The sequence below is a fragment of the Pelodiscus sinensis genome, chromosome 30, assembly GCF_052426305.1.
Source record: "Pelodiscus sinensis isolate ZL-2025 chromosome 30, ASM5242630v1, whole genome shotgun sequence".
NCBI lineage: Eukaryota > Metazoa > Chordata > Testudines > Trionychidae > Pelodiscus > Pelodiscus sinensis.
In genome coordinates, this window is record NC_143081.1 from 11,557,960 (window position 1) to 11,579,820 (window position 21,861).

Consider the following 21,861-nt stretch of genomic DNA (forward strand, 5'->3'; position numbering starts at 1 on the left):
CTCAGGGGATCCTCAGCTCCAGGTAGAACCTTGGGGGTCAACCCAGCCCAGACGAGCTGTAGGAAAACCTGCCTAGGACAGAGCAATGAGCGGCTCTCGGATTTGGAACGTAAAAATGGCCAGATTGGGCCATCTGACTCACTGCCCTGTCTCCCAGCACTGGCCAGTCAGGAAGTCCTCAAGGACTGAACCGAACAGGCACCTCTCAACTGCTTCATCTCCTGTCGCTCTTTCCCTTCCTCTCCTGCCGTATTGTTACTTGGTCATAACAAACGATGTGATTGCAATTGGTCGTGTGATCTCTTGACTATATTTTACAGTGAACTGACTGGGCTCAGCAATTCCCTTTACAATTCATCATACTCCGTGTCACACTGTCTGGGTTGCAACATAATAAAAGGGAGCCTGGTGTTTGTTGGGCTGCTTTGTGCGCATCAACAGATCGGTACTTTCTCACCAGTCAACTTCCAGTCCGTAGCCCGCTGTGCACATTATTATGCTGCTAGCATGTAATACTGATTTTAGAGGCCAAATGGTTTAATGTGGTTTAGAGGCCAAACTGTACTGTGCCGCACAACATCTTGCATCTTAAAATCATTTGTCCGTTGAAGCTCTGGGAAAGATGCTCAGTCACTGAGTGAAGGTTTTTGGGTCAGGTCCTTTAAAGGGAGAAGGCAGCAGTTCTTTTTCCACATCTGATCTTTGCTAGGATCTGTGTCTCCCCTCCCAATGTCCAGAATGCCCAACAGCAGAGTGCAGGTGTGTTTTGCAATGCACCTCCGCCTTTCCCATCCTATATATGCAACCTGGTCCCTCTCACTGATGTTCCTATTTCTCAAACCACTTATTAAAGAGGAATAAGGGATCTTCTGGAAAAGCTTTATTTTCCGCAAGATCCCTGTCTAGACTGGCGCTTTTTTCAGGCAAAGCCCCGAGCAGGAAAAAAGCGGCAGCCATGTTCATGCAAATGCTGTGGGGAAAATGTAAATCCCTGGGGCATTTGCAATTCCAACTGGTCTCATTAGCATCCCTTTTCCGGAAAAGGGGGCCAATGTAGATACAGCCAATGTGTGTGTGTGTGTGTGTATGTATGAGAGAGAGAGAGAGAGAGTGGATAGTGTACTAGTGTGTTTTGGGGGGAAAGTGTGAGTCCAACACACAGAGGGTATGTCTACACTACAGTGCTATTTCAAATTAACTTAATTCAAAATACTTACTTCAAATTAAGCTAATTTGAAATAACGCACCTATACACAAAAACTATTTCAAAATAGGGTTTTGCTATTTCGAAATAGCGCGTCCACACTGAGTGGACCCTGAACCGAAGTTAAGGCTGGCCAGAACCACTGCCGGCAGGGCATCAGATTAGGACTTAGAGTGTGGGGCTTCTGCCTGAGGCTAACTGAGTTTCATGCTTAAAGGGACCCTACCCCCACCCCGGACAGACAGTTCTCAGGGTTTCCCGCTTGCTTGTCTACCTCGATGAGGGACAGCAAAGCAGTCCTGTCTTGGAGTGCCCTGAGTGCCCACACTCGGGACACCACAGCACTCGGCCACATGGAGCCAGAGCTGCCCCTGGGCATGCCGGTGCATCTCGTGGGGTCGTTGCCATCAGCCCGGCTGCACTTGCTGCAGGCTGCCATCCAGGGGGTCTATTGGGGGGCTGTCAGGATCCAGGAGGCCCTGCGGGAAAGCGTCCACCACAAGGAGCCCTCAGAGCCTCCCTGGTTCTCCCCACCGGGGGCTCATGCCCCAATCCTCCCTCACGTCCTTCCCCTTACCCCTCCCTAGCCCTCCTCCCTGATATCAACTAAAAGTCATATATGTTCAAAAATACAAACTGGGTTTATTGAACAAAACTGGGGGGAGGGGGAGGAATGAATATCTGGGGAGACCGGGGAAGAATGGTGGGAGACGGGAAGGGAAAACTTGGAGGAGGGAGCTGGAAGGGAGATGCAAGGGGAAGAAGGGGGAGTGGAAGCTCAGGGCCCAGGATTGGGGGTATCCCTGGACCAACTTGATTTTCATGGAAACTTGCTGCTGGGTTCGCACATGGCCTTTAGTGGCCAGGCTGCCAGCTATCCTGCCATAAACAGCCGCATTCCTCCTTCTAGTGCAGAGATCATGGACATTGGGGGCCTCCCCTGCCAAGCTGAATAAGGTCCATGATCTCCACCCTGGACCAGGAAGGCGCCGGCCTTCTCTAGCCCATCAGACTCCTGGGAGCTGGCAGACTGCTCCAGTGGCTTGCTGGCTCATATTTTGGGGCCTCTGGATCAGGGGCCCTGGTGGCCAGTGCTAGCTCTGGGCTGGCAGAGTTGGAGCTGGCACAAGCGCTGTGGACAGAGTCTACCCCTTTAATGGCTCCGGGGCTGGGGGAGAGGAGAGTAAGTTTTCCTGGTTGTACCCAGAGTGACCACCAGGGCTCCCTGGGAAGGGCTGGAGGCCCCCTATTTCGAATTAAGTGTCTACACAGCAGATATTCAAAATATCTATTTCACATTTGGCATTACTCCTCGTATAATGAGGTTCACCAAATTCGAATTAAGCACTCTGCTATTTCAAATTAATTTTCAAATAGCAGTTTGCATGTATAGATGCTATTACACTTAATTTGAAATAACGGCTGTTAGTTCGAATTAACTTTGCAGTGTAGACATACCCTCAGAGGCTGCGAAAACCAGCTCTTGTTCACTCAAGGGGTTTTCATTTTTTCCCATCATTTTTTCCCATTAAAGAAATAGAATTTTCAGTAAAAAGACCATTTTTTGTTGGCTTCCCAAAAAAGGTTTCACATTGTCATGGTGAAGCATAGTCCAGCACAGTCCAGAATCAATGGTTCAATATATTTTTGGCAGCTGATATCAAGCTGATATCAACTCCAGGGGTTGGTCCTAGGGCTGGTTTTGTTTAACAGCTTCATTCATGGTCTGGATGAGGGGATGGTTTGCACCCAGAGCAAGTTCACAGAGGACACTGAGCTGTGGGGAGAGGTTGACACACTGGAGGAGAGGGTGACAAGGTTCCACAAGGACAAGTGCAGAGTCCTCCACTGAATACGGAGGAATTCTTAGCAGGGCTAAAGGCTGAGGAAAGACTGGCTAAGAAGCAGTTCAGCAGAAATGGACAGGGGGATTACAGTGGATAAGAAGCTGAATATGAGTCAACAGGGTGCCTTTGTAGCCAACGCTAATGGCATATTGGTGTGTCTTATGCTTCGTCTAGACTGCAAGCTTCTTTTGGAATAAAAGCATGCACACAGCAAAAGCTCAAAGAAAAACACAGATTGGATGCTATTTTTTATTTTTAGATCATGCAAGATCTCGTGGTTAAGCCAAGGCGGTCTTTTGCCATATTTTCTATTTTTCCGACACAGCGGAATAGCTTGCTTTTTGGCCCAATAGCTTGAGATGCGTGCTTAGAGGGACCCCTCTGGCTCTCATTTTTTGAGGCATACAGGATCTGTCAGAAAAGGGTTTATTGTTGATAGATATGCATCTAGACTGCCTTTTTTCCGAAAAAAGTCAGTGTAAAATAAAGCAGTGGCCATGTTTATGCTAATGAAGCATGGGATATTTAAATCCCTGCTTCATTAGCAATTTTGATGTGCCTAATCTACATGTGTCTTGTCGACAGAGAGGTGTAGTCTAGAGGTGTAGTCTAGACACAGCCTTAGACAACTCCATGTCAGAAACAATAGGCTTGCTTGTACCATCAAGGAAAGAAAATACAAGTAGATGGTGTGAGTTCGGACGCCATATCATTCATAGTGATGTTATTATTATGTGATTATAACATAATTACACATTTTATGCAAGATGGGTCATGTGAGGTGTCACTGGAGAAGTTGTGTTGTACTGAACATGATTATCCTATTTGTATGTATCATTTTTATCTCAAGCTCTGAATATTGACTCTGTATTTGTATTTCCAAAGTAACTGCACGTAGGTAACTCCCACAAGGGAAAGTGCTTTCAGTCAACTCAAGAGTTTGGGAATGGCTTTCAGTCAACTCAAGAGTTTGGGAATTCAGAGTAACGAGCCATTAGGGAAAATCAGAAGCTTATCTGCCACCCGCTGAGTCTTCCTGAGAATGCCTCAGAGAGCCTGTGATTCTGTGGTTGTTATAGACTCTATGGGTGACCAGAGTGCGTGTCTGGACTCCATCTTGGGAAGTCTGTGTTTTTCCATAAACAGTTCTGGGAATACAGGTTTGAAACAAAAAGCTCTATAAGGCAGGGAGTGATCTCTCCTGTCCCTCTCCACTCCCCACACAAGAGGACTCCTGGAAAGACCTAAGGAATAAAGACTGGGGGATATGCTGGACCCAGGCTAAAGTAATTTCTAGCTCATGTATTTGAGCCTGAGAAATGAAAGCTGCAAAGCAAATGTGGCTATTGCCTTGAGAATCTGCCAGAGGGCTGGTATCATCAGTCAGGGTGCTCGTTTCTACTCAGTCTCGCCATTATGTTGTGCTTCTTTTGTTGTTTGTTTGTTTAGTTGCTGGTAATCAGCTTTGCTCTCTTTGCTCTCAGTTATAATAATTTCAACTCTTATTTTTTGTAAAAAAAAACTTGAACAAGTGTCTAGGCCTTGGACAAGTATGCATATCACTCTCCGTATCGTAGGATAGGTGAACCGGGTTACACGTTCATACTGATTGGTGTTTCAACCAGGGCAGGGCAGTAGATAGCTGAGGATCTAGCACAAAAGCAGACAAACCTTGACCTGGCTCATATTTCTTCCTTTTGCTTTACCCCTAAATGTCCTCTAAGAGCCCAGTAAGCAATGGACGTGTGAGTGATGCTACCAGACAGTACTGATCTCCTGTGGCCTGGGAAATTCTCTGGTTCGGAACCAGTCAGGTCCCAAAGATGCTGGACAAGAGAGGTTCTCCTTGTGGTAGAAGAGGGAGGGAAATCCAATGGAAGCACTATCATCTTATGGCAGAACATCTGAAGGAAGGGCTAAGGAGTGAGTGAAGCTGGCAAGGGATGATGAGTGAGAAGGGAAAAGGCACCACCATTGAAATGAAATAATCTGAAAGAAAATGATTGTTTGTTCAATCCATGGAGAAAGTGTAGGAACATAGATGGGCTTGAACAAAACATGGCTAAGAAAGAGCAATCTCTCCGATTTAGAACATAAAAACCAACCATATCACGAGACCAAATGTCCATCCTGCCCAGTATCCTGTCTTCTGACAGTGACCAAAGCCAGCTGCTTCATACGGAAAGAAGAGAACAAGAGTGTATCTAAACTACATGGCTCCATCGATGGAGCCATGTAGATTAGATTGATCGGCAGAGGGAAATGAAGCTGCGATTTAATTAATCGCGGCTTCATTTAAATTTAAATGGCTGCAGCGCTCTGCCGACCAGCTGATGATCAGATGTTTGTCGGCAGATCGGGGCAGTCTAGACGCGCTGCAATCAACAAGGAAGCCTTTGTTGACCAGCGCTGGTAACCCTAGTTTTACGAAGCATACCTGTGCCAGTTCACAAAGGCTTCGTTGTTGACCTCAGCACATCCAGACTGCCCCGATCTGCTGGCGAACAGCTGATCATCAGCTGGTCAGCAGAGTGCAGCAGCCATTTAAATTTAAATGAAGCTGCGATTAATTAAATCACAGCTTCATTTCCCTCTGCCGATCAGTCTAATCTACATGGCTCCATCGATGGAGCCATGTAGTTTAGACACACCCCAAGAAACAATCAAATTACCTATTTTCTATGACCTTTTCTCATATTCCGACACACAGTGACTAGGAACACTATCCCTGCCCATCCTGATTAATAGACTTTGATGGACCTAACCTCCATGAAGTTATTTAGTTCATTGACTCATATTGTGTGTGTTTTATTTTTAACAGAGTGAGTTTTATTGCTCACAAACATTTTGGAAATCAAATCATGGTCTCTCTTCTATGTGTTTTTATAGATTTCCATTTTTCTTTCATAACATTTATCATTGTACCATTACACAACGTACCAGTATCAATGCACCATTGCCACTGCTGACGTAGAGACAGTTTACATGGGTGAACAATGAATCAGAGGGTGAAGAGATCAGACGGCAGAATATGGAAAGAAGCGTGTGGGGAGAAAGCACAGCTCTAATACCTTTTTTATAACAGCAAGGATATGCTATTTCTATTTATATATGTTTGTATTTTATTGATCTCGACATTGGAAGAAATAAAGAGTCTCTTTTTGTGTCTCTATCAGTATTTTTATCTTATTCTGTACTTATAAATCTCCCCGTTTTTTTCTCCAGTTTTTCATTGGATGCGCAATCAATCTTCTGGGGTTTTATTTAGCAGGTCTAGTGAAGACCTGCTAAATTGAACTTAGGGGTTGCCCCCATCAGCACTTGTACTCCTGCTCTTTGTGAGAGTAAGGGAAGCCAACAGGAACATTTGCTGTGTGGATGGTGATTTCATAGAATCATAGAATCATAGAATAATAGGACTGGAAGGGACCTCGAGAGGTCATCGAGTCCAGCCCCCCGCCCTCAAGGCAGGATCAAGCTCCGTCTACACCATCCCTGACAGATGTCTATCTAACCTGTTCTTAAATATCTCCAGAGAGGGAGATTCCACCACCTCCCTTGGCAATTTATTCCAATATTTGACCACCCTGACAGTTAGGAATTTTTTCCTAATGTCCAATCTAAACCTCCCCTGCTGCACTTTAAGCCCATTACTCCTTGTCCTGTCCTCAGAAACCAAGAGGAACAAATTTTCGCCTTCCTCCTTGTGACACCCTTTTAGATATTTGAAAACCGCTATCATGTCCCCCCTTAATCTTCTTTTTTCCAAACTAAACAAGCCCAGTTCATGAAGCCTGGCTTCATAGGTCATGTTCTCTAGACCTTTAATCATTCTTGTCGCTCTTCTCTGTACCCTTTCCAATTTCTCCACATCTTTCTTGAAATGTGGCGCCCAGAACTGGACACAGTACTCCAGCTGAGGCCTAACTAGTGCAGAGTAGAGCGGCAGAATGACTTCACGAGTTTTGCTTACAACACACCTGTTGATACAACCTAGAATCATATTTGCTTTTTTTGCAACAGCATCACACTGTTGACTCATATTCAACTTGTGGTCCACTATGACCCCTAGATCCCTTTCCGCCATGCTCCTTCCTAGACAGTCGCTTCCCATCTTGTATGTATGGAACTGATTGTTCCTTCCTAAGTGGAGCACTTTGCATTTCTCTTTATTAAACCTCATCCTGTTTACCTCTGACCATTTCTCTAACTTGCTAAGGTCATTTTGAATTATGTCCCTATCCTCCAAAGAAGTCGCAACCCCACCCAGTTTGGTATCATCTGCAAACTTAATAAGAGTACTCTCTATCCCAATATCTACATCATTGATGAAGATATTGAATAGTACGGGTCCCAAAACAGACCCTTGAGGAACTCCACTTGTTATCCCTTTCCAGCAGGATTTAGAACCGTTAACAACAACTCTCTGACTACGGTTATCCAGCCAATTATGCACCCACCTTATCGTGGCCCTATCTAAGTTATATTTGCCTAGTTTATCAATAAGAATATCATGCGAGACCGTATCAAATGCCTTACTAAAGTCTAGGTATATGACATCCACCGCTTCTCCCTTATCCACAAGGCTCGTTATCTTATCAAAGAAAGCTATCAGATTAGTTTGGCATGACTTGTTCTTCACAAACCCATGCTGGCTATTCCCTATCACTTTATTACTTTCCAAGTGTTTGCATACGATTTCCTTAATTACCTGCTCCATTATCTTCCCTGGGACAGACGTTAAACTGACCGGTCTATAATTTCCTGGGTTGTTCTTATTCCCCTTTTTATAGATGGGCACAATATTTGCCCTTTTCCAGTCTTCTGGAATCCCCCCTGTCTGCCATGATTTTTCAAAGATCATAGCTAAAGGCTCAGATACCTCCTCTATCAGCTCCTTGAGTATCCTGGGATGCATTTCATCAGGACCTGGTGACTTGCTGACATCTAACTTTCCTAAGTGATTTTTAACTTGTTCTTTGTGTATCCTATCTTCTAAACTTACCCTCTCTCTGCTTGTATTCACTACGTTAGGCACACCTCCAGACTTCTCGGTGAAGACCGAAACAAAGAAGTCATTGAGCATCTCCGCCATTTCCAAGTTCCCTGTTACTGCTTCTCCCTCCTCGCTAAGCAGTGGGCCTACCCTGTCCTTGGTCTTCCTCTTGCTTTTAATGTATTTATAAAAGGTCTTCTTGTTTCCCTTTATGCCTGTAGCTAGTTTGATCTCATTTTGTGCCTTTGCCTTTCTAATCTTGCCCCTGCATTCCCGTGTTGCTTGCCTATATTCATCCTTTGTTAGTTGTCCTAGTTTCCATTTTTTATATGACTCCTTTTTTATTTTGAGATCATGCAAGATCTCCTTGTTAAGCCAAGCTGGTCTTTTGCCATATTTTCTATCTTTCCTACACAGCGGAATTGTTTGCTTTTGGGCCCTTAACAACGTCCCTTTGAAATACTTCCAACTCTCCTCAGTTGTTTTTCCCTTCAGTCTTGCTTCCCATGGGACCTTACCTACAAGTTCTCTGAGCTTATCAAAATCTGCCTTCCTGAAATCCATAACCTCAATTGTGCTGGTCTCCCTTCTACCTTTCCTTAAGATCATGAACTCTATTATTTCGTGATCACTGTCCCCTATACTGTCTTCCACTTTCAAGTTCTCAACTAGTTCCTCCCTATTTGTTAAAACCAAATCCAGAACAGCTTCTCCTCTGGTAGCTTTTTCAACCTTCTGAAACAGAAAGTTGTCTCCAATGCAGTCCAGAAACTTATTGGATAGCCTGTGCCTCGCTGTGTTAGTTTCCCAACATATGTCTGGATAGTTGAAGTCTCCCATCACCACCAAATCTTGGGCTTTGGATAGTTTTGTTAATTGTTTAAAAAAGGCCTCATCCACCTCTTCCACCTGGCTAGGTGGCCTGTAGTAGACTTCTAGCATGATATCACCTTCGTTTTTTACCCCTTTTAGCTTAACCCAGAGACTCTCTACACAGCTATCTCCTACGTTCATCTCCACTTCAGTCCAAGTGTGTACATTTTTAATATACAAGGCAACCCCTCCTCCCTTTTTTCCCTGTCTGTCCTTCCTGAGCAAGCCGTACCCTTCCATACCAATATTCCAATCATGCGTCCCATCCCACCAGGTTTCTGTAATACCAATGATATCATAGTTGTATTTATTGGTTAGCAATTCCAGTTCTTCCTGCTTATTACCCATACTTCTTGCATTTGTATATAGGCATCTAAGATACTGATTTGATCTTGCCTCCCTGTTGTGCCCTGACCCTCCTTTCTCCTTGCCATTATAGGCCGTAGTCCCCCCCATTTCCAACCCATCTCCCAGTCCCGCACATTCAGCACTTACCTGTGGGCTTTGCTCACCTGCCCCCGACAAACCTAGTTTAAAGCCCTCCTCACAAGGTTAGCCAGTCTGTGTCCAAACAAGGCCTTCCCGCTCCTGGAAAGGTGAACTCCATCTCCGCCAAGCAGTCCTTCCTGGAAGAGCACCCCGTGATCAAGGAAGCCGAATCCCTCCTGGCGACACCATCGTCGCAGCCAGGCATTCACCTCCAGGATGCACCTCTCTCTGCCCGGGCCCCTACCTTTGACAGGAAGGATAGAAGAGAATACCACCTGCGCTCCAAACTCCTTCACCCGTACTCCCAAAGCCCTGTAGTCACACTTGATCCGCTCAGTGTCACACCTGGCAGTATCATTTGTGCCCACGTGGATGAGTAGCATGGGGTAGTAGTCAGAGGGCCGGATAATCCTCGACAATGCCTCCGTAACATCTCGGATACGGGCCCCTGGCAGACAGCATACCTCTCGAGATGAGCTGTCAGGGCGACAGATGGGTGCCTCCGTTCCCCTCAGAAGAGAGTCTCCAACCACCACTACTCTACGTTTCCTCCTCGCAGTGGTGGCAGGAGACTGCTCAACCTTGGTGGTGCAAGGCCTGGCCTCCTCCACTGTGGGGGGTGACTCCTTGTCTCCTGCTGAAAGTAAAGTGTAACGGTTATGTAACAACACAGTGGGAGGGTTAGGAGCAGGGGTGGAACACTGCCTGCCGCCGGAAGTAACCAGCTGCCAGTGCTCACCCTGCACCACTGCCTCCTCCATAAGTGGCTGGTCAACAGTCCCACATCCTAGGACAGTGACCTCCGTGGACTCCACAGGAATACTGTCCAGGAATTCCTCATGGCTTCGAATGCTCCTCAGCCTGGCCACCTCCTCCTGTAGCTCTCCCACCTGCTGCCTGAGAGATTCCACCAGCAGGCACCTTTCACAACGGTTGTCTCCCCCAGCCTGGAGATCACTCAGTGGGAATTGCAAGCCACAAATACAGCAAGACCACACCAGGACCTGGGTAGAGGCATCCATGCTCAGGTTCTCTGTCTGGATACAGGCACAGGTGGAGGAGACAGGAGAAGTACTGGCACAAGTGCTACGGGTCTTCATCACCATCAGTCACTCCCTCTGCTCAACTCCCTCTTCAACTCCCCTGTCTGCAGTCCCCTGTCCGCTTCGCTCCGCTGGTCGCACTGCTCTGGCTTTTTAAAGCCTGCTTGCCTAGGTCAGGCCTGCCCCCTTCTGAGTCACACAGGGGAAGGCTGAGCCTGAGGCTAATCAGAGGCAATCAAGGGAACAATGGCAGGCTCTCAGTCCCAACTGCCACAGAAGCTGAAACTGAAACTGCTAGCACTCCCTGGAATCAGACTCAATTCACACTTCAAACTGTAAAATTCAAACAGTCAGGCGCACACACACACACACTCACACCACAGCTTGTACTCTCACCGGGTAGCCTCTTCGGCGGTGGGGTCGCTTTGCTCTCCCTCTTCAACTCCCCTGTCTGCAGTCCCCTGTCCGCTTCGCTCCGCTGGTCGCACTGCTCTGGCTTTTTAAAGCCTGCTTGCCTAGGTCAGGCCTGCCCCCTTCTGAGTCACACAGGGGAAGGCTGAGCCTGAGGCTAATCAGAGGCAATCAAGGGAACAATGGCAGGCTCTCAGTCCCAACTGCCACAGAAGCTGAAACTGAAACTGCTAGCACTCCCTGGAATCAGACTCAATTCACACTTCAAACTGTAAAATTCAAACAGTCAGGCGCACACACACACACACTCACACCACAGCTTGTACTCTCACCGGGTAGCCTCTTCGGCGGTGGGGTCGCTTTGCTCTCCCTCTTCAACTCCCCTGTCTGCAGTCCCCTGTCCGCTTCGCTCCCCTGGTCGCACTGCTCTGGCTTTTTAAAGCCTGCTTGCCTAGGTCAGGCCTGCCCCCTTCTGAGTCACACAGGGGAAGGCTGAGCCTGAGGCTAATCAGAGGCAATCAAGGGAACAATGGCAGGCTCTCAGTCCCAACTGCCACAGAAGCTGAAACTGAAACTGCTAGCACTCCCTGGAATCAGACTCAATTCACACTTCAAACTGTAAAATTCAAACAGTCAGGCGCACACACACACACACTCACACCACAGCTTGTACTCTCACCGGGTAGCCTCTTCGGCGGTGGGGTCGCTTTGCTCTCCCTCTTCAACTCCCCTGTCTGCAGTCCCCTGTCCGCTTCGCTCCCCTGGTCGCACTGCTCTGGCTTTTTAAAGCCTGCTTGCCTAGGTCAGGCCTGCCCCCTTCTGAGTCACACAGGGGAAGGCTGAGCCTGAGGCTAATCAGAGGCAATCAAGGGAACAATGGCAGGCTCTCAGTCCCAACTGCCACAGAAGCTGAAACTGAAACTGCTAGCACTCCCTGGAATCAGACTCAATTCACACTTCAAACTGTAAAATTCAAACAGTCAGGCGCACACACACACACACTCACACCACAGCTTGTACTCTCACCGGGTAGCCTCTTCGGCGGTGGGGTCGCTTTGCTCTCCCTCTTCAACTCCCCTGTCTGCAGTCCCCTGTCCGCTTCGCTCCCCTGGTCGCACTGCTCTGGCTTTTTAAAGCCTGCTTGCCTAGGTCAGGCCTGCCCCCTTCTGAGTCACACAGGGGAAGGCTGAGCCTGAGGCTAATCAGAGGCAATCAAGGGAACAATGGCAGGCTCTCAGTCCCAACTGCCACGGCCACGGAGAGGCTTTTGCCCAGCCCTGCATGAGAAGATTGACAAGGACAGACAGATGGACACGTCACTTTTCTAACTTTACACCCAAGAATGACGCGTGCCCCACATGAATTGGCGTGCCTCAGTTTCCCCTTTCACACATCAGTGTAACCTTCTTCTGCCTTTGCTGCTCCTCCCAGCTGTAAGCCGTGTGCAGAAGTTCAGAAGCACACTCAATACGGGACTCCTCTCACTAGTATGTACCTTAACTGGGCGCGTTCCCAGGGGACGCCCTCCACAGGAGTTCCTGATCCAGAAGGGTTGCAGGAAAAGCCGTAAGTCCTAGGGACAATTCTACCAAGACGTAATACAAAGTTTCCATGTAAAGCTCAAAACTTTAATGAGAGAATGATTAATACAGAGACATGTCGACATCTGCTGCAGGGAGACGCCTCTGCCTGCCTCCACCCCTCTCCCCAGAGTCTACAGCCCCACTGCAAAGCGGGGGAGTGGAAGGAAAGAGGCTGAGGCCCATCAACAGGACTGAAGCAGTCATGAGCAAGCCATGCCTGGGAGCGATTCTCCTTTCCATTGTTGGTGCTGTGTGGCTTCAGGCACGCTGAAATGCAGTCACCTCTAGGCTGGGCTGGTCAGCTGTTTAAACTGCCTTCCAGTATATCCCCCGTCAGAACTACTGTGCGCTCCTGGCTTAGGAAAAGAATAAACAGGAGGATTGGAAATTAACCCACCCAGGGTATGTCTACACTACCCCGCTAGTTCGAACTAGCGGGGTAATGTATGCATACCGCACTTGCTAATGAAGCCCGGGATTTGAATTTCCCGGGCTTCATTAGCATAAGCGGGGAGCCGCCATTTTTAAATCCCCGCTGCTTCGAACCCCGTGTAGCGCGGCTACACGGGGCTCGAACTAGGTAGTTCGGACTAGGGTCCTATTCCGAACTACCGGTACTCCTCGTTCGAAGCAGCGGGGATTTAAAAATGGCGGCTCCCCGCTTATGCTAATGAAGCCCGGGAAATTCAAATCCCGGGCTTCATTAGCAAGTGCGGTATGCATACATTACCCCGCTAGTTCGAACTAGCGGGGTAGTGTAGACATACCCCCAGTCTCATGTCCCCAATGAGGTATCTACATTAGGACCCAGCTGGGCGGGGCGCAAACTAACAGTCCGTGGGCAGCATACCAAGTTCTTAATAAATATTTTTAACCCTTTACCTTTTCTCTCTGCTGCCATGTCTCCTCTCCTTGCGCCATCACTCCCCTGGGGCCTCCTGCCCCCCAACTCCTCACCCTCCTCTGCGGTGCTGACTCCTGCCCTTCTCACTGCCCTCAGCCCTCCTGCGACCTGCCCCCCTCCACCAGCCCTTCTCTCCCCCCTGTGCCCACTCCTCCAGTAGCCCCTCTTTGATCATGTGAGCTTCCCTTCCTCATCCCCTCTCCTAACACCTGCCTCTACACACCTGACCTGCCTCTCTCCTCCAGTGCTGGTACCGCCCCTGCAGGTGTCTGCCCTTCTGCTTCACCCCAGAATCCTCTTGCACCTGCACCTTCCCTTAGCCCTGCACCCTCCTGGTTCCTCCCACTTCCCTCACTACCCCTACCCTCTTTACCCTATTTTTCCCTGATGCCCACCCCCTCACCACCCTCTGTCCTGTTCCCCTTCTGTCCCTCTGTGCCCTCACACATGACCTGCTCCATCCCCACCTTTCTCATGCCCACCCCTTCTTTCAAGCCTTCTCCCAGAACCTTGCCCTCCAGCCATTAATGCCCTTCCCCTCTCCACTCCCAGCATCTCTCTCTTCCCCCCACTGACACCTCCCCCCTGACCTTTCCCTCATTGTCTGCACTTGCCCCCCTGCCATTTGTCTCTTCTCCCTTCCCCTCCCCCGGCCCCACCCCTTCCCATTCCCTATCTCCTACCTTCCATGTTGCGGGGCCTCAGTCTGCGCTCAGGCCCTGGAGGCTGAACCTGGAGGCAGTGATACATCGTGCCTCCGAAGAGTCTGGAAGAAAAAGCAGCAGACAGCAAGGGGGAGCCATGTACGGTAAAGAGGGTCCGGGGCTGAGGGGGATGCTCTGGGGGCGGGGTGGGAGGATGCACAGGGGCCGCGGCAGGGTGGGTCCGGGGCCTGCTCCAGGCAGAGTCAGGGGAGAGACCCAGCTCCACATATTGGTGGAGCACGGCCTCCGGCTCTGTAACTCGCAGGCACTTCCGGGTTCAGGGGCGCGGGGCCCCCTTAGGCTTAAGGCCAGCCCTGACCCCAAGAGGACATTTTTCCAAATGTCAAACCTAAACCACCTTTGCTGCAGTTTTAGGTCACTGCTCCTTGTCCTGTCCTCAGAGGACAAGAAGAACAATTCTTCTCCCTCCTCCCTGTGACACCCTTTTATATACCCGAAAACCGCTCTCATGTCCTCTCTCAGTCTTCTCTTTTCCAAACTAAGCAAGCCCAGTTATTTCAGTCTTCTTTTATAATTAATGTTCTCTCGTCCTTTCGTCATTCTTGGTACTTGTCTCCAGACCTTCTCTGATTTCTCCACATCTTTCTTGAAATGTGGTGCCCAGAACTGGACAAAAGACTCTATGGGTATGTCTACACTACAAAGTTAATTTGAACTAACAGCCGTTAGTTCGAATTAATTTTAATAGGAGCTACACATGCAAACCGCTAGCTCGAACTTAATTTGAACTAGCGGAGCGCTTAATTCGAACGTAGGTTACCCTCATTCTTTCAAATTTAAAAGGACTAACACCTAGTTCCAATTAAGTAGTTCGAATGAAGAGCTGTGTAGCCATTTAAGTCAAACTAGTGGTAGGCTAGCCCTTCCCAGATTGCCTCAGTGGCCACTCTGGCCACAACGAGAGAAATTCTTCTGCACCCCTCCCAGCCCCGGAGCCTATAAAAGGGCACAGTCTAGCTACACTGCTTGTGCCACTTGCAAGCCTGTCAGCACCCAGCCAGCAGACCCTACACCTGGCACGGGATGAGCCAGCCACCAGCTGCCACCCAATCCTCCCCCTCTTACCAGGACCAGGCTGGCAGTTCCCAGAAGACTGCCCGGGACCGCAAGAGGCGGGCATCCTGGGGTCTCACGCCATCCATGCTCCCCGGGTGGTGATCGACCCTGGGGCAGAGGGACCTGTCCTGGACATGGAGGAGGAGGACGCCGAGAGCCAGGAGCCTGCCCAGGACCCAGGACCCCCAAGGCACACCACAGAGCACATCAGCTGTGTTGTCCGAGGCCAGGGAGGGTCGGGCAGGACTGCTGCTGTGGCAGCAGAGCTTAGAGATGCTGGAGGAGCAGAGCCGTGCCCTCAGAGGTCACCTCCAGACCCTGGTGGACAGGTTCCTGCCTCATCCTGCTCCAAACCCTGAGGGCACCCCAGCACTCCTCCTCCAACCCCGGCTTCCCCGCCCACTTCCTCCGCACCCCCTGTCCCTCCTGCCCCACCCTCCACACCCACTCCCCCCCCGAGACCCCCTCACCCGCAGTGCTGTGAGACAGGAGAGCCAGCTGGACTCCCAAGCCTGAGCTTTCCCTTCCCTTCCTCCCCTTTCTTCCACTTCTAGCTCCCTCCTCCCAGGTTTCCCCCTCCTCTCTCCCATCCTCATTTCTCTATCCCCCCCACCCCAGTTATGTAAAGTAAAAGAGATTTTGGTTGTCAAAACAGGTGTGTTTATTTGACATTAGGAAGGGAGTTTAGGGAGGGGAAAGAGGAAGAGGGGAGGGTGGAAGAAGGCCCCAGTAGGGCATGCAGGGAGAGTTCAGTCCCCCTCCAACACTTGGAAGATCTCCCGCAGGGCTTCCCGTATCTGGACACCCCACCCCCCATGGGCTTCCCAGATGGTGGTGCTGTGGGGCTGAGCATAGTGGCCAGCCATGTGCTCAGCCTCAGCCATCCAGGGTGGCAGGAAAGCCTCCCCCTTTCGCTCACACAAATTGTGCAGCACGCAACATGCTGCCACCACAGGAGGGATATTGTGCTCGGCGAGTGAGGAGGCACCTAAATCAGTCATGATGCGGGCTCTGGTAAGCCTGGCATTGAAGGCCTGGTGAGAGGGGTTGAGGTGCCCCGTATAGGGCTTCATGAGCCAGAGCTGTAGGGGGTAGGCTGCATGTCCATGTTCCTGACCCTGATGAGGCGGTCAGGGAAGAATGTCCCGGTCTGCAGCCTCTGGCACACGGAGGCGTTCCGGAACACCCGTTTGTCATGGGCCTTGCCGGACCAGCCCACATAAATGTCCGTGAACTGGCCCCAGTGGTCACACAAAGCCTGCAGGAGGATGGAGAAGTATCCCTTGCACTTCATGTTGATATACTGGGAGGCCTGATGTTCCGGGGAACAGATGGGGATGTGCGTCCCATGGATGGCCCCCCTGCCGTTGCAGAAGCTGAGAGCACTGAATCCGCGAATGACAGCATCCGGGTCGGCGAGGTGGACCACCCTGCAGAGCAGCACCTGGTTGATGGCCTTGACCACCTGCAGAGGGACACAGAAAACCGCAAATCACTGGGGTGCCCAGGTGGCTGGGAGTGTTCGGTCCCTATCGCTGCCCTGCACCCCACTATCGGAAGCAACCTCAGCGGGTGGTGTGTAGTACGGCCAGGACAGACCGAACACTCTGGTGCGGGGCACTTTCGCCTCCTCCCCCCACGTTTTCCCTGGGGCAGCCCGTCCCCTCCTTGCAGCACCGCTCCCTCTCGGCCCAGTGGCTGGTGGGTGCCGTACCTGCATGAGCACTGCTCTCACGGTGGATCTCCCCATGACGAACTGGTTCGCGACAGATCAGTAGCTGTCCGGCATGGAGCGCTTCTAGAGGGCGATGGCCACACGCTTCCCCCCTGGAGGGGGATGGCGGGCCTCATGTGAGTGTCCCAATACCGCAGAGCAGGGATGAGCCATTCTCATAGCTTCATGAAGGTGTCCCTCTTCATCCTGAAGTTCTGGGTCCACTGTCTGTCTCCCCAGCGCTCCAGGACGTTGCAGTCCCACCAGTTGCTGCTGGTGTCCAGACGCCAGATGAGGTGGGGCACGCTGGCGTCCGGGTGCTGCTGCCGCTCCTCCACGACCCCCGGGGAGGCCAGGGAGAGAGGCAGGGGACTGACGTGCACCAGGTGGTGCAAGGCAGCTTCTACCCATTGCTGGGATGCTTGCAGCAGCAAGTACAAAAACTGAAGCAGCATGCCTAGGATGAGTTATGGCTCCATGTTGACAACTGCGGTGGCGTCCCTAATGGGAGCTACTGACACAGGCAGGTGCAGAGAAAAACGCTTTGCTCTGCCTCGGTGAGATAGGGAAGCAAGCGGAAAAGCAGAGAACCGGCTGTCTAGGTGGGTCCCTTTAAGCATGAGCCTCAAAAAGCAACTACTGACCTGATGCCCTGCTGGAATCGGTTTCAGCTGCCCTTAAATGCAACCCAGCGTCCAATCAGTGTGGATCAGATGATTTTGCGGAAAAACTTGCCAGCTGTCTACACTGGCCGCTTGAATTTCTGCAAGAACACTTTTGCGCAAAAGGTCCAGTGGATACAGCACAGTAGTGTTTTCTGCATAAAAGCCCCGATCGGGAACACGGCGTTCGGGGCTTTTCTGCGGAAAACTGTATCTAGATTGGCCACGGACGCTTTTCCGTAAAAAGTGCTTTTGCGGAAAAGCATCCAGCCAATCTAGACGTGCTTTTCCCCAAATGCTTTTAACGGACTACTTTTCTGTTAAAAGCATTTTCAGAAAATCATGCCAGTGTAGACGCAGCCTGGGAGTCTAACTAACACAAAGCAAGGAATCCAAAGAGAAAGAAGGTGACGTAAGGTCATTGAGGGTGAACCCTGTTGTCAGGGTGGCAATGGGCCATGTGTAAGGAAATATATCATTCCATCTCTGTCTAGTACACAAAGGAGACTGTTTGTAAGTTTGTTCACTAATAACTTGGACACTATAAGAGCTACCGCAACCAAACGTCGTGTGGGATAACCTGTCCTCCCGGAGGTTCTATGGTACTCTTGGACCCAATCAGGCCTGATCACAAGCTGTAAAAACAAAAAATAACCCGCCACACTGCAGGGGCCACCGCACCCAACCTACGTCCTATACCTGCCAGCTGCAGCCCCCAGTGCCGACTTCTACCCACGAGGTTACATAAGCGACCCTCTTCCCGCTCTCCTCGCCGCCTTCCGCACCAGCACACAGTGCCTCATCCCCCACGTGCACAACAACTCAGGCAGCTGCCCTGGTCCCTACGGCACCCGCAGCTCCATTTTTCTACATTTTGTTCCTCCAGTTTCCCGAGCAATGCTGGGTAGGTCCAGTTAGTTTTACTCTATGTCAGAATGTGTCCTTTCACACTCCATGCCTGTGTCTGAAAGCAGCCAATGGCAGAAGAGCTTTTCTCAGGGACTGCTGGACCTCCTTGTTTCTCAGGCAGTAGAGGACGGGGTTGAGCAAGGGGACCAGGACTAGGAACCAGACAGACATTATTTTGTGGAAGATCGGGAGAGCATCGATCGCTGAAACTGCATAGACTGTTAATACGCTCACATAGAAAACTGAAACCACAATGAGGTGGGAGGAGCAGGTGGAAAAGGCCTTTTGTCTCCCAGTGCTGGAAGGGATCCTCAGGATATTGACGATGATACAAATGTAGGATGTCAGGGTCAGTAGAAACATCCCAACATTCAATATGATACTGAAAGCAAATGTCAATTGTTGCATAGTCTTGGTGAAGGCACCACAAAACGGACGTTTAAAACTTCCAAAATCACAAAAGAGAAGGTCAATTTCTTTGGGGCCACAGTATGTTACTTGCAGAAAGAAAATTTGTAGCATGATTGTGTAGGAAATGCCGAATATCCAGGCCGATGCCACCATGTGGCAACAGACCCTGCCGTTCATCAGAGCAGTGTAACGGAGCGGGTGACAGATCGCTAGGTACCGATCAATACACATGGCCGTGAGCAGCAGACTTTCTGCATTGGCAAAGATAATATAGAAATCAAATTGCACAAAGCAATTCTGAAGAGAAATGTTTCTGTCCCCGGTCGCGAGACTGCCAATCAGCCTGGGCAGGGTGGTGGAGACGTAGCAGATTTCCACAATGGACAAATTGGCCACAAAGTAGTACATTGGGGTGTGCAGGTGCACATCAGCCACCACTAGCACAACAATGAGGAGGTTTGCAGCCACAGCCACAATGTAGATCATGAGAAACAGCAGGAAGAGGAGGGGCTGCAGTTCAGGGCCGTTCCCAAACCCTAAGAGGATCAGTTCCAAGTTGGGCGTTTGGTTTCTTCCTCCTGTTTTCTCCATAATTTGTATCTGGAAACAGAAACACATCAGACATTCACAGAGCACCTGCAGGTCTTGTTAGTATTCGCTGCGGCAGAAGATTCAAAGAAAGAAAATTCCACCATGTGGAAAATACAGCTGAGAAACAGAGACAGAAAAGGAAAGAGAAAGGGCCTCACCCCAAACACAGGCTGTTACCTGATCTCAGATGCTCCAGGTCAATTCCAGCAGGTTTCCATGAAGGTGCAGAAGTGGGACTGAGAGCTGCTTTCTACAAGGAAAAAATTCAATGGTCCCAGTTTGAAAGATTTCAAAGATTCTTCACTAAATCTCCCAGGTCAGTCTGATCTGCAGGACTGGCCATGTGGAGAAAAATTCAAGCCCCTTGTTGAAATCAGCCATGAGTTTTCAAGGAATCTAATGGATTTAGGCACCAGCAATCGGTGTGAAAGAGAGTTGGACACTAGGTGGGCTCATGTGCACCCACACTTCAAATATTTGTGATACCAGCACGTGTTCCCATGAAGCTACACACACAGGGTCATTCAGTGTCTCACACAAACACACACAGTTTTTGTATCTTACAAACATAGTCTTCAAAACTACACTCATACACTGTCTAATTATATCATGCGCACACGCACACGCATACACACCGACACACACACTAACTCTTTCACGCTCACATCGCAACACATACTTGTGGTATTTCCCAAAAGACCAACTATATTCTTCGTAATATGATTCTTGCAAAGAGTTCTTCTAGTGGTTTTGGTGCAATTCCTCATTTGGTCTCTCTCTCGTTCTTCCATTTACCTCTTTAAGTGGTGAATTCTACACCGTCTGACATGTCCTGGACGGAGTCATTATTATTAAGGCAAATTTTTAGAATCGATATTATTTCCTGCGCTGGCAGCTCCTACCAGTTGTGCAGAGACGCACGTTACATGATAGTCCTGCACATAATGAAATTCATTCTGTACTGGAATTAGAAAATCACAGGAACATTGGGGAGAGGGAAGGGGCTACGTATGTGGGAAGGGAACAGCACAGGTGCCGTTGTGAAACATACCTGCACTCTGCTACTGTGTGTTCTGAGAGTGGAGAGGGATAACTCACGTCCTAGCGCATATCTTGTAAAGGAACACACACACACACACACACACACAAAGGTGTATCTAGACTACATGGCTCTGTTGATAGAGCCATGTAAACTAGGCTACCCAACATAGTCAATGAAACGGGGATTAAAATGTCCCTGGCTTCATTAAAATAAAGATGGCCGCCCTGCTGTGCCAGATCATCTGATTGTTGGCTCAGCACGTGAGTCTAGGCGGGGATCTGCTTACAACAGAAACCTTTGTCGACCAATCCTGGACTGAGTCAGGGGAACGAGCAGATTCTCACCTCAGTGATGACAGCAGCCGCCTGGCAGTGTCTCAAAGCACAATTTGCCCTTGCTTTGCAGCTTGGGGCGCTCGGGTTTCCAGACACCTAGTACGACACATCCAGCCTGGGTCCAGCCCTTCCCTCAGCTCAGTCTGTCTTCCTCAGCCCCTTCCCTGCGTTCCCTCATGCGGGGAGTGAAAAGGGCTGATTCCGCCCCCTGCCTTATATAGCTCTGGCAAAGGGGGGATCCTTTGTTTCAAAATTGCTCCCTGGACCAGGCTGTGGAAAAACAACATGGGAGGAGAGACCCTGAGTCACGTGGTCTGATCCCCTGACCCTGTGCACAGCTGTTAATTGTGGTCTCTCTGGAGCGTTCTGAGGAACAGTTGCCCTGTGGGAGTTGGGCATCTCCTGAGGCCTGTTGTTCTCCCTAATGTCTCATTACAGGGCTCAGCGATCTGTCTGCACTGAAAGCCCCTTCCCCAGTAGGGTACTGCTGTGTGAGTACACTGGGAATAAAGATACACGCTCCGTATTCATAATGAGAGAGACAAAACTAAGGCAGGTGTACAAATGGGATCATCAAATGCAGCAAATCCCAATGTTTCCAATGACACCGTCTTGCCAAAATACTCTCTATTCATTAGCTTGCTCTTGTCTGTGAACACCAGATCGGACTGGCCGGGCCAGACCAGAGCACCCAGCACACGGAGGGACTGGCCGGTTGGGTGGTGGGAGTTGATGGCCCCAGTGGGAGTGGGCTGGGATGGACGGTTCAGTGATCTGTGTTACCTCATAACCCATCCGTCCAATCAATGCATTTAGGATCAAAGGTCATGCGGGGTTAGCTCTGCCTCTCTTCATGAGGCTATAGCGGGGGATGTCACTACTACAATGGAAAGACAAGACAATTTTGGGTGGATTTCAAAAGTGCATGAAAGAAGAACTGCATGAGAGAAACAGTGCAGCTGGCCTGTGGCAGCAGACGAAGGTTCATGGGGCTGTTTCATTGCTGGAACGAGGGATCTAGGACCAGTGATGTGGAACGTTCCCAGACTTGAAAGTCTTCTCAGCA

The 21,861-nt window shown here is 49.8% G+C and overlaps 1 protein-coding gene across 1 annotated transcript; it reads right to left on the minus strand.

Moving 5' to 3' along the window:
* Positions 1 to 18,452: 18,452 nt before the first annotated feature.
* LOC149521228 (olfactory receptor OR9H1-like) lies at positions 18,453 to 21,590 on the minus strand. The gene is made up of 2 exons (XM_089774386.1): positions 21,579 to 21,590; positions 18,453 to 19,427 (listed from the first exon to the last, which is right to left on the minus strand). The coding sequence occupies exons 1-2, from the start codon at positions 21,588 to 21,590 to the stop codon at positions 18,453 to 18,455; spliced, it is 987 nt and encodes a 328-aa protein (XP_089630512.1).
* Between the last annotated feature and the right edge of the window lie 271 nt (positions 21,591 to 21,861).